The sequence below is a fragment of the Pristiophorus japonicus genome, chromosome 1 (assembly GCF_044704955.1).
Source record: "Pristiophorus japonicus isolate sPriJap1 chromosome 1, sPriJap1.hap1, whole genome shotgun sequence".
Taxonomy (NCBI): Eukaryota; Metazoa; Chordata; class Chondrichthyes; family Pristiophoridae; genus Pristiophorus; species Pristiophorus japonicus.
Window position 1 is genome coordinate 254,511,114 of NC_091977.1, and position 13,857 is coordinate 254,524,970.

Here is a 13,857-nt window from a genome sequence, read left to right on the forward strand (position 1 = left end):
AACACATACGAGGAAATCCCCTCTTCCATTTTGCTTCTTTTCCTGAAACCAGTCTCTCTCTTATCACGTCCCTTGTACCAGTGTCCCATCTGGGGTGCCATGTGTTAAAGGGTGGTTTTCAGGGGGTCAACTTTCCCTTCTGACCTTATATGAGCGGTTCCGAATCGCTCCAACACCCTTGGTTCTAGACACTGGAATTATGAAGGGACTGTGACAGACTTGGACAGACAATCGGTTTCAAGGTAGGAAGCAGGTATGGCTTTATTGTGTTTAAAAAGTAAAAGGCACACCTTTAATCACACACAGACCAATACATACTGAAGGGTACAACACATTGAATAAAATGTCAAATTACAGCCTGTGGGGAAAAGAATACAGCTTAAACTCTAAATGGGGTAAAGAGGAGAATGCAAATACATTTACACAAGTTATCCCATCCTCCCCCCTCCCAATTCCCCTAACTAACTAAGTTATAGCTCTGAGGGTTCAGGGGCTATGCTCATCAATTCCTTTAGACAGTTGCCGGTGAATCACGGTTTGGGGTTCGCTGCACTTGGCCTTCTAGGCGAGCCGTAGCCCGGACAGAGGAGAGGACTTCGGACTGCGTAGTCTTCGGTTGGGGTGCGTCCGTTGATGCGCTAAGTTGCGTTTTGGATGTATGGGGTAAGTACCCACTTTCTTTGGTTGGGAATAGTTTTATTTAGTCCCTTTTGGTAATTTCTCACCCGTTGGGTCATTCAGAAGTAGATTGTAGAGTGGTTGTCAATTTGGTTGCTGACAACCTTCCATTTCGTGGGCCTCGTGCTCGGTCAGTTCCTGATGAGTTCTGGTAGTTTCCTTCACTATTCCATTTCTTCACTGTAGAGGAAGCAGGCTGCTTGTGTCTGTGTCTGTGTTCCAGTCTGTGTCCTTGTTCGAGTCTGTGCGAGTTCCAGTCTGTGTTCTGTTCGAGTCTGTGCGAGTTCCAGTCTGTGTTCTGCTAGTTTTTCCTTGTAAAACTGGGGGATAGATATCCCCAAAAAAAGGCTGCGTTATCTCCCATCAAATCTCTTGAGCTCTGTTTAAACTGCTCAGCCCATTGATTTTCAAATGTCTCCTTTGTCAGCAGTAACTCGATTAGGGTGTGAGAATGTGCTATCACTGGTTTTTCATTGTTTTAGGATTGTCCAGTTTCCTGACCATGATTTCCATTGTGCTTGATTGGGTAATTCGATTATCTCTTAGGGGGTGAATAGCCTGGGATCCTTAATACACAAATTTGCTTCAGAGGTTGGCCCCACCTCCTGTATTTGGTAACTCTTTTTCGCAGCCAAAATGTTGTAGAATCTTAAAATTGATATGCTCCTTCCCATAGATGTTTAGGGGATCTGAAGCTTCTGTAATTTAGGTCCATTTTGAATTCCCTTTCCTATGAGTCCAAACACTGGGGGGGGGTCTCCATGAATGCTTTCCCTTTTATCCCCCGCAGGCTTTGTCTGCCCCTTTAAACTCATTTTAAAAGCCCAGAAAGGGATTCTTCTCCTCTGTAGGGGAAAGGTACATGGAATCTTTGCGAGATATTGGTAAATTCTACAATGACAGGCTCTAATTTGTAGGTTATGTCCCTTTGTCCTAGACTCCCCCACCAGCGAGAACAGTTTGTCTCAGTCTACCCTATGAAATCCTTTCAAAATTCTAAGAATCTCAATCAAATCAGTCCTTAACCTTCTATATTCCAGGAAATACAAGGCTCATTTAAGTCATCTCTCCTAATAATCTGAACCTTGAATCTGCACTCCACTCCTTCCAAGGCCAATTTATCCTTTCTAAGGTTTGGAGCCCAGAACTGCTCACATGATCCAGATGTGGTCTAACCAGGGCTTTGTAGAGCTGGAGCAAAATTTACTCCCCTTTCTATTCTAGCCCTCTTGATATAAGGGCTAACATTCCGTTAGCATTTGTGATTTTTTTTTTGTACCTGACCACTACATTTTAGTGATCTGTCTACGCGGACTCCTAAATTTCTTAGGACCTCCACCATTTAAAAACTACTTCGATCTATCCTTTTTTGCTTCAAAATGGATGGCCACATCGTGTAGATCGGCACTGTGTTGCCACAAGCAATGGAAGGTTACCAGTGCTCCCAACTATTATATCACAGGGTTTTTCTGGGTAACCAAAGAACACACTCCAGAAACCAGCCACTTCATCATTCACCTGTCCAGTAAAAGAAAAACTTTCAATTTAGGTCTCAGTGCGACAACCTGGGAGACTTGTGGATTTTAAAAAATATTACTGCAGATAAATAGAGTTAATGTGGTGACATTAAAGTAGCACCAAAATTGGGTGTTAAGTGATGAAGTGGCTGATCCACCCGCCTGTTCATGACGGCATGAGGCTCAAGCCCTTTTGCATTCCGCAGGCAAGCTGTGGGGGCATCATTGCAGTTCGCCAGCAATGGGAGGACAGGAAGACGCCCGGTTCTCATGCCAAGCCAACCGATTTGTGCCTCCTTCTTAAGTTGCTTTAGATTTTAGTCAGAAAAATAAGGAGGTCACATAATACTTGAAAAATAAAAATCTAAATGGGGCAGAAGAGCAAAGAGATCTTGGAGTATAAATGCACAAATCTCTAAAAGTAACGACGCAGGTTAATAAGGCCATAAACAAAGAAAAACAAGCACTAGGGTTTATTTCTGGAGAGATAGAATTGAAAAATAGAGAATTTATGCTAAACTTGTATCAAACCTTGGTTAGACCACACTTGGGCTACTGTGTATGATTTTGGTTGCCATATTATAGAAAGGATATTGAGGCACTTGTGAGGGCAGAGAAGATTTACAAGGATGATACCAGAAATGCGAGGGTATACATATCAGGAAAGGATGAACAGGCTGGATCTCTTTTCTCTTGAAAAAAGGTGGCTGAGGAGTGACCTACTAGAGTTCTTCAAAATTATGAAAGGTTTTGATAGAATAGACACAAAGGGAGTGCTTCCACTTGTGGGGAAGAACAAAACTAAAAGCTATCAATATAAGCTAGCCACCAAGAAATCAAATAGGGAATTCAGGAGAAACTTCTGTACCCAGAGAGTGGTCAGAATGTGGAACTCGCTACCACAGGGAGTGGTTGAGGCAAATAGCATAAATGCATTTAAGGGAAGGCTAGATAAGCAGATAAGGGTGAAGGGAATAAGAGGGTTCTGCTGATAGAATTAGATGAGGAAAGACGGGAGGAGGCTCGAATGGAGCATAAACGCCGGCATGGCCTGTTTGGGCCAAATGGCCTGTTTCTGTGCTGTTTATCCTATGTAATCCTATGTAGCTGTGGGTTCGATATTGACTAGTCGTATCACTTTGAGGCATGTCTGACTCAGTTAATAAAATATTTAAATGTACATATTAGACTCACACAGCCCTAAAGAGTTGAAATGTGGTCGTGAAATCCATCTTGACAATATAAGACTAAAACATCGTTTGGCAGCTGCTAAATCCATACTTGCTTTTATATGCTGGAGGCAAAAGATGGCAGCAAAATGATAAAGCAACATGGTGGCTGAAATGGCTTATGTGAAGTAAAAAATAACCTTCAGATATGGACCAGGAATAAACATTGCTGTGACTTAAGTGTAAAACTCAGGAAACATTTCGAGAGCTCGGAAATGGTATTTTTGAGAAAAATGGAAAGGGATGAAAATTGTGAGAAAAAAAATGAGGGATGGAACGTATGGAAATAAAAATATTAAACCTGGAAAATAGAGATGTAAATAAAAATCATTCTGAAACATCAACAGAGGAGCTGGACGAGAATTCCCAAAGCCAACAGCAAGGCTGAAATACCCCATAGGGGTTCCCCAAGTTCCGGGTTTAGGCATGCACAGCGCATGTGTCTAAACCCAGAACTTGTGATCTGTCAAGAATGCTTTGGACAGATCTCACGCAACAGGAAGAAAAGGGCCTTTCCAGGCAGAGAGTTGAGCTATTTACCCAACTTCTGCCCAGCGAATGCCCGTGAAATTCGTATGTCTGGTAAAAGCAGGAGCAAGGCATAAGGCCTGCTTTTATCAGCGTAAGACTTTTAAAGAACAGAAACATTAAAAAAAATTAAACATTTAAAAACCTGTGAAATAAGGTAAGTTTATTCTTAGACCCTTTAAATTATGTAATTTTTTTTTAAATTAAATTTTTGCTTTCAGTAATTACATTTCATTTTGATTAATTTTAAATATATGATGTTTAAAACATATATATTTTAAGTGTTTGTGTATTTTTTGGGGTATTCCCATTCTTACTTATGGTGATTCCATATATACGGAAGTATATACAGAAGTACGAACGGGAATACCCCTACGCTGATAGGTTGGGCCGGCCCATGTGATGTCAGGGACGCGTGCGAAGCGTCTACGTCCCTGGGATACGTGGGCCTCTACGCAGGCCTTTGCATGGAGGCCCAGGACCTTAAATCTCCGAACCTCCTGGACCACCAGGTAAGTTTGAAGATATTTTTCAAGTTGGAGGCCTCCGACTGCAATTTCTGGACTGGGGTCGCAGCCGATAAAAATAAATAATGCAAATTCTGGCTTTTCATGCATAAAAAGGGGAAGCAAACTGTACATAAGTGTATTACATTACATTACATTCTCACATGCTTATTCAAAGTCTGATTTTCTTTTATTTTGTATCTGGATTTTTAATTTTATTTTCTCCATTTAATGTCAATGGTGTGGTATAAAACAGAACTGCGCACACATGCACATAATTGCTCAAAAAAAATGTAACAGGTTTGCAACTTGAATATATTTTCAAGTTACTATTTTGGATCAATTATAGTGTTGTCAAAGGACATATATTTTCTTTTAAAAATAGGTTAAACGCTCTATATTTAAATCTTGACAACAATCCTTTCCAAATGCCAAATGAAGCAAATTTTCCCTTGTCTGATTCGGTGCAATAGAAAACCAGACTATTTATGAAGTACCTGTAGTAATAGGTGCTGAGTTCTCGTGGAGGTTGTCCTGATCACCCACCATAACCCTCGTGAAATTGCAGAAATAGATCTTCAGATTCTGCCAAATGCAACACTTAGCTGCACTCCCTCCAGGGAGCTGCCATCATTCGAAGTTCCTGCAGGATTTTACACCTTGCAGCAACGAGTTTCGTTCAACCCCAGCCCACCCCAGTGTATACTTCCCGTTGAACTCCAGAGTAGCACTCCCGGCCCACCCAAGGATGTGCTAATGAGCTGACCCTGCAAATTGTGGCAGGGTCTTCAGTGCATGTCACTGGCTGGTGGAAGTCCTGAGCCACAGTAGTTCAGACTTCTTTGCAATTGCTTGGAATATTCAGGGTCACTATCATTGTGGCAGCAGCTGCCCTATAGGGCAATGCTACTTATAGTACTAAACCTATTCATTACTACTTAATATAAGTTCAGGTCACCAACACACAAGAGTGTAACGGAACCATTGTTGAAGAAATACGGATTGCTATACCTTCATAATTAAATTACCTTTTGACTTTACTCTCTGTTTTCTAATGACTGTGTAGTGACAGGATCAGAGTATATTGTACAAACACTACCTCAATAGCACTAAATGTGAAACAAACTGCTTCTAAAAATCAAAAATTATACCCTTCTTTGAACTTACAACTGCACAACATTGTTCCCTAAACCACCAGTCATCAAATTACCTTCACTTTCTCTGCCTATTCCGACTTATAGCCTGCAGTCCATAATAAAGTGAATATAAAGTGAAATAAGTGAGCTGGCACGGGCGCGACAGGCCGAATGGTCTCCTTCTGTCTATAACCATTCTGTGATTCTATGATTCTATATGAATCTTCTATGAAAAATTTAATGTCTTAATTATTACCTCATTCTTTAATGTTCCAATCTGTTTATGGATATTGTTACCCTCCCATATCTGTCCAACTCTTGTGTGGAATGGCTGAGCAGCCCAGCTGTTGCACATTTCACAAGCAAGTAACTCAACTCCATTCATAAGTTTACCGGCTATGATGTGTACTTAAGTTGTCACTGATACAGGAACCAATCTTCTTGCTCTAGTCCAGCTGACTAGCAAGCTGGGCATGGAATGCGAATCAACACTCGGGTTTGAACTCCATTCTTCAGGTTGAGAGTCCAAAGCTGAAGAGCACTGTCATGACTTGGTCATGAGGTCATTGCTCCTCTAATCTGGGTCAATTATTTACAAAATGACCTTTTCCTGCCACTGTTTATTCAAATGAATGGACATCATGCTCAAGACCAGTCAAATGGTGAAGTATTTTGATTGAATAATAAGGCACCCAACATAATTGTTTCTTTTTCTCTCTTTTAGCATACCTACAGGACAGCTTTATAAAATCAGGAGTCTTCAGCATTGGGGAGCTGATGCGAGTGTCTCGAAGTAAGTATTGCCGCTAGTTGGGCTTCATCTTGGAGAGCCAATTACCCATTATATAATATGCTCAAACTCTCGTCTAGTAATTGCCAGGTACAAACTGATTCAAGTAAAGCAGATTGGTGTTGATGCCTTGTAATGTGCTCAGATGTAATTTATCATAATGTGTTTCAATGGGAGCTGGGTTTGGACACCTGCTAGCATGTAGAGCGAGTAGATTTTGTGGAAAGAAAATGCAATTATTGTAATTTACGTTAGTTTGGGCTACTTCACACTACTCATTGTGTATGCACTCAGCAAAAATCAGCTGCAAAAATAGGCAAGTCCACTATCTATGAACTGAAATGTGTTCTTATGTATAAAATATCTGAAATTGCAAACAATGAACCTTGATACCATTGGGTTAGCAAGGGAATAATATGGGATGCATATTTCTGATCTCTCTGAACCATTAGAAAAAACTTCACGGTGACAGACCATTCAGCACATGCCAAATCACAATTTCAGTTTTGTTGTTAGGAGTAAAATTATGCAGAAGCAAGAATAAATCAGCAGACAAACATAACTAGTACGGTACATGTACATGACACTATCTGCTGCAGAACAACAGAAATTCTGATATGTATTTCTCTTCAGTAAGTCTTGACAATGAGTCTATGATGAAGTGATTTATATGAGATATAATCCTTATGAAGTTCCCATTAATCTCCAACATATATAGAGGTAGATTTTATCCTCACCACCTGTAATGTATTTGCTTCATGAGTTCTTTGCTTAAGAATTCATAGCAACACATTCCATTTAGAACTAGTTAGTTTATTAGCAAAGGGTTTAACAATCACACTGCACATTACCAGTTCATTCATCATCATCATAGGCAGTCCCTCGAAATTGAGGAAGACTTGCTTCCACTCAAAGTGAGTCCAGGCCAATATCCCCAGCATCGAAGCACTGACCATAATTGATCAACTCCGCTGGGCAGGCCACATCGACCGCATGCCAGACATGAGGCTCCAAAAGCAAGCGCTCTACTCGGAACTCCTTCACGACAAGCGAGCCAAAGCTGGGCAGAGGAAATGTTACAAGGACACCCTCAAAGCCTCCTTGATAAAAATGCAACATCCCCACCGACACCTGGGAGTCCCTGGCCATAGACCGCCCTAAGTGGAGGGAGAGCGCTGAACAACTCAAGTCTCGTCGCCGAGAACATGCAGAAATCAAGCACGGGCAGCGGAAAGAGCATGCGGCAAACCAGTCCCACCCATCCTTCCCTCAATGACTATCTGTCCCACCTGTGACAGGGACTGTGGTTCTCGTATTGGACTTTTCAGCCACCTAAGGACTCATTTTTAGAGTGGAAGCAAGTCTTCCTTGATTCCGAGGTAGTGCCTATGATGATGAGGTAATCTTTATGGTGGATGGCCCATCTTTTATAGTAGCTGCTAGATTACCACCCACATGATGAAGACAAAAATCTACCCCATAGTGTCACAGTAATGTGGTACACCAGCCTTCTTATAGGTTGCTTATCTTTGCTATCTAAGTAGCACAAAGGAAGATAAAAACATGTCCCTCAAAATTAATTAAACCTGTTCCACTGCCAATTATTGCTTGGACTGGCATACCAGAAACAAAAGTAACTTGCGATTGTAAATACTTCAATAAACAAAGCCTAGCTCAACAAGATTTGACTTAATTAGATTCAGATCCCAGACAGAGTTGTACATTTTGCATTACCTGTTGGCTCTGAAGTTAATTGAATGAAATTCTAACAGACACTGTAGCCAACACATCACTTTCAAATATTCCAGCGCCAATCTCCAAATTCATTTAAAAAATAAAACAAAGAATTTCCACTCGATTGACACAGGATGGGTCGTAGTATTCATCACAATCTAATAATGGTTTAAGATATGCATTATGTTTTAGAATAATATTCATGAATCTTTACTGCTTGTAAACACTGAACATTGACAATTTTTGGAGACATATTATAGCACTAAGCACGGACTGAAAATGCAATGACATCTGCAGCTACCATAAATCCCAGGATATAATACACTGGAAACTGCAAAATTCTATATACCGTACATACAAGTGTACATCTATCATGTTGACCTGAAGTAGGCCCTTGTAAAAGTTTTCCTTTGCGATAAAAGACAAAATGGCTTCAAAATGAGAGCCATGTCCTGCACATGCAGCATGATAGCATTCAGTAAAATATTGTCCACGATTCAATATATTAATGATTATATACCAGACAATGATTATATACCAGACAACCAAACACTATCTTTAGATGTCTGTGAAGTTACAACTAAAGATCATCCTTGTTTATTATTTGACAAGACTTGAACATTACTTGCTGTTGTTTTACAACCATAGAAGTGTTATACCATGTAATGCCCACCCTTTTATTATGTTGCTAGGGTGAAGCTGTGCTTGATGTGGCCTGTTCCTTTAAGTTCACAAAGTCTACATGCTAAAAATAGGAAAGTTTTCCTGTGGACGAGTAGTTCCTTAGAAATACTTGAGTGAGAACAAGCTGAGAAGAAAATAGCAGAGACGGCTAGTTCTTTTCTTAAAATCATTTTTTACAGTGCTCCTTTTTACAGTGGTTCCCTATTTGTTCAGTTATGATTTTTTGTTGTTTTACTAACATGATCATAGAATAGAATCATAGGATTTACACTATAGAAGGAGGCCATTCAGCCCATTGTGCCAGTTCTAGCTTTCTGAAAGAGCTATCCATTTAGTCCCATTCCTCTACACTTTTCCCATATCATTTTAAATTGTTCTCTTTGTCAAATATTTATACACTTTGGGCTAGAAATTGAGTAGCATCCCATTTGGGGTGATAACTTGCCGGAGTGCAAAAGTATCACTGGGCGCTACGCAATTGAATCTGACATGAACTTCCAGTTTAGCAATCCAGGATGGAAGTGGAGAGCTTCCCTTAGAGCGCTAAACGAAGCAATAGGGGCAGTAGTGGCAGAGCGCTGAACAATGTCCCATGCAGCGCTGCCGGATTCACAGGCCCCTTCCCTCTCTTAAAGGGAAGGACCAATGCTGACGTGCTTTGAAGGTAAGCCTGGGAATAGTGGACTATGCGACCTGCGATCCATGAAGAGCAGCCCCAAGCACTGTAAGATATTGGATGGCTGCCCAAGGAAAATAGTCAAAAATCAGCACAGAGGGCTCAGACTAAAATTTTGGCCTACCTGACCACCATTGCCTTTAAGTACCACTCCCCAAGTGGCTGGCCGAGCTCACAATGCCTCCTGTTGCCAGCGTTGTTGATGCCCGGCAATGCTGCAGGAAGCAGAAGCGAATTTAGAATTGGGGCGGTAATGGGGCAATGTCATGATGCAGGAGATCGAGGCAGTAAGGTTTACTGCCAGCGCTAACTTGCAAGGGAAGTTCACGGGTGTTGGTAATTTTGTGGCGCCCAGTCGGAAAGCCGTTAGCGTCCTGTTATCACACCTACCGGTGGCGCTAACGGGAGGTGCAAAGGAGGCCAATTTTTCCCCTTTGTTTTTAAAATCTGTGATGGATTTTGCTTCCACCATTGTTTCTGATAGGGAATTCAATTTTGTGACAACACTTTGTGGAAAAGTATTTCCCCTAAACTCTCCATTCATTCTTTTTGTTAATATTATGCCTTCTAGTTACTGACTCACTGTCAGTGGAAATAGCTTTTCCTATTTGCCTCAGCAAAATTTTTCATAGTAGCAAACACCTTCTCTGCTCCAATGAAAAGAGCCTCAATTTCTTTCATCTCTCTTTGTAACTAAAGCCTCTCATGCCTGGTATCATCTTAGTGAATCTGTGCTGCACTCTCTCCAGGGGCTTAACATCCTAAAGCAGAACGCCCACCACTGGCTACAATATTCTAACTACGGCTTGACCAATGCAAATCTGAAATCAAAGCAGAAAATGCCGGAAAACACTCAGCAGATCAGGCAGCATCTGTGGAGAGAGAAGCAGAGTTTATGTTTCAAATCAAAAACCTTTCGTCAGAACTGGAAAAAGTTAGAGATGTAACAGTTTTTAAGCAAGCGCAGAGGCTGGGAAAGTGGGGAGGAGAGGAAAGAACAAAAGAGAAGGTCTGTGATAGGGTGGAACGCAGAAGTGATTAACTGACAAAAGGGATGATGGTGCGAGGCAAATGAGGGTGGTAATGGGACAAGTCAAGAAACAAAAGATGAAGCTGAAATTGGAAACAGCAGAACCATTACTTGCACCTGATGTCCAAAAAAATGGGAGTGGTCAATGATTATGGTCTGAGGTTGTTGAAATCGATGTTGAGGCTGTAAAGTGCCTAAGCGAAAGATGAGGTGCTGTTCCTCGAGCTTCTGTTGAGCTTCATTGGAACAGTGTAGGAGTCCAAGGATGGAGAGATCAGAGTGGGAGTGGAGTGGAGAATTAAAGTGAAAGGCAACCGGAAGCTCGGGGTCACATTTGTGGACTGAACGGAGGTGTTCCGCAAAGCGGTCCCCCCATCTGTGTTTGGTCTCCGCAACGTAGCGAAGACCACATCCTGAGCAGCGAATACAGTATAATAAATTGCAAGAAGTACAAGTAAATCACTCTTTCACCTGGAAGGAGTGTTTGGGGCCCTGAATGGTGGGAAGGGAGGAGGTGAAAGGGCATCTCCCACGCTTGCACGGGAAGGCGCCGTGTGGAGGCAAGTGGGTGCTGGGGGTGATTGAGGAGTGGATCAGGGTGTCGTGGAGGGAATGGTTCCTTCAGGACAATAAAGATATGGTCACTCACACATTCCGTACCGACCAAAGATACAGCAATTATCTTGATCTGCTGAATTCTCACTTTGCTAAAGTCCTGTTTTTTAATCTGGTGCATATTTCGGATGAGACATTGAACCGAGGCACCATCTACCCTCTCAGATGGACGTAAAAGATCCCATAGCAACTATTGAAGAAGAGCAGGAGAGTTCTCCCGGTGTCCTGGCAAATATTTCTCCCTCAAACAGCATCACTAAACCAGATTATCTGTTTGGGGCAATTTGGCTGCCACATTTCTCTACATTGCAACAGTGACTACAACTCAAAAGTACTTAATTGACAGTGAAGTGTTTTAGGATGTCCTGAGGTTGTCACAAGTCTATAAATTTAAGTTATTTCTCTCTTTAACCCTTAAACTCGCTCTACAAGATTTCAGATGTATTTCTACCTTATGTCTGCTCCACTTGTCTCACATTAACCGTCTATTGGACAGGCTCTGTAAATCAGAGGTTCCCTGCCTCTGAGTCCTCTTACCTGTTGTTGCCTCTGCAGATGGTCACTCATACCTTTCTTCTACAATGGTTTCTATATTGACCCCTGGGTGAAACCAGTCTGTTTTCTATCCTTTAACCAACTTCCTATCCATGGTGCCACATTACCTGTTCTGAACCATCCAGCACTGCCTCTAGGGTGACCATATTCTGGAAAGATCCAAAAAACCCTCATTCTCTCGGATACTGTGGAGTGTGGCCAGTTACTGCTCCAACATGGGGATCCACTGCAGAGATTCAATTTTGTGATACTTAGTCCAAATGTGCTGTCCCTGGATACACTGAGGATCCATGATGGCCCACATATTCCACTCCGCACATATCTCAATGGTTTCTTGCATAACCATTTCTTTGTCTCTGACTTAAAAAATGTATATCCTGAACGCTGAACTCCCACTAGCATCAAACTCTCCCAAGAGTCAAACTCAATACAATATTAATTATAGATAAATGCTCCTGTCCAACTACACCTCAATGCCGATCACCCTCAAAGGATGAATTCTTAGAGTTCTGGCCCCCACACTCTACTGGTTTCTCACACCTCCCCACTGGTGTCTTACACCTCCCCACAGGCTTCTCACACCTCCCCACTGGCTTCGCACACCTCCCCACTGGTGTCTTACACCTCCCCACTGGTTTCTCACACCTCCCCACTGGTGTCTTACACCTCCCCACAGGCTTCGCACACCTCCCCACTGGCTTCGCACACCTCCCCACTGGTGTCTTACACCTCCCCACTGGTTTCTCACACCTCCCCACTGGTGTCTTACACCTCCCCACAGGCTTCGCACACCTCCCCACTGGCTTCGCACACCTCCCCACTGGCTTCGCACACCTCCCCACTGGCTTCGCACACCTTCCCACTGGCTTTGCACACCTCCCCACTGGCTTCGCACACCTCCCCACTGGCTTCGCACACCTCCCCACTGGCTTCGCACACCTCCCCACTGGTGTCTTACACCTCCCCACTGGCTTCTCACACCTCCCCACTGGCTTCGCACACCTCCCCACTGGCTTCGCACACCTCCCCACTGGCTTCGTACACCTCCCCACTGGTGTCTTACACCTCCCCACTGGCTTCTCACACCTCCCCACTGGCTTCGCACACCTCCCCACTGGTGTCTTACACCTCCCCACTGGCTTCGCACACCTCCCCACTGGCTTCGCACACCTCCCCACTGGTGTCTTACACCTCCCCACTGGCTTCGCACACCTCCCCACTGGCTTCGCACACCTCCCCACTGGCTTCTCACACCTCCCCACTGGTGTCTTACACCTCCCCACTGGCTTCGCACACCTCCCCACTGGCTTCTCACACCTCCCTACTGGCTTCTCACACCTCCCTACTGGCTTCTCACACCTCCCCACTGGTGTCTTACACCTCCCCACTGGCTTCTCACACCTCCCCACTGGCTTCTCACACCTCCCCACTGGCTTCGCACACCTCCCCACTGGCTTCGCACACCTCCCCACTGGCTTCTCACACCTCCCCACTGGCTTCTCACACCTCCCCACTGGCTTCGCACACCTCCCCACTGGCTTCGCACACCTCCCCACTGGCTTCGCACACCTCCCCACTGGCTTCTCACACCTCTCTACTCGTGTCTTGCTGTGCTCTGCATGCAATTTCACCTGACATTTATCTGCCCAATCTAATAACCTCCCTACATCTGTAATGAAGTTGCGTACAGTCCCTGTTTTTTTTTAACTTTTTACAGTTAACCTCAGTCCCTGTTTCTGTGCCATCTGCAATTTTTGATATTGTACCCCCATACCTAAGTCGGGATCATCTATACCTATTGTGAAGAGCGATGGTGTCAATACTGACCCCTGGGTAAAATCAGAGTTGATAACGCTTCAGTCCAAAAACATGCATTTACCACTACAGTCTGTTTTCTATCCTTTAACCAACTTCCTATCCATGCTGCTACATTGCCTTTTTAAATTATCCAAAGTCTTCCTAAGCAAATATTATTTTTGATATTATACTGCAGCCTCTAGAAGCGTATCCACTACTGATGTTAGGCGGACTAGCCTGTAGTTACCTGGTTTATCCCTTTCTCCATTTTAGAACGGAGGTGTGACCTTAGCACCCTCCAGTCCTCTGGTATGAATTCCAAATACGAACATGTTTAAAAGATTGTGGTCAGAATCTCTGCTGTTTCCCTCAGCATTTGAGG

The 13,857-nt window shown here is 43.2% G+C and overlaps 1 protein-coding gene across 4 annotated transcripts in view; it reads left to right on the plus strand.

The window, feature by feature from the left end:
• LOC139269995 (nuclear factor 1 B-type-like) overlaps positions 1-13,857 on the plus strand; it is a 368,148-nt gene that overhangs the window by 248,628 nt on the left and 105,663 nt on the right. For all 4 annotated transcript variants that reach the window (XM_070888406.1, XM_070888407.1, XM_070888408.1 and 1 more), the window contains one exon: positions 6,319-6,387. In XM_070888406.1, coding sequence (XP_070744507.1) covers positions 6,319-6,387 — 69 coding nt within the window. The remainder of the gene's footprint in view (positions 1-6,318; positions 6,388-13,857) is intronic.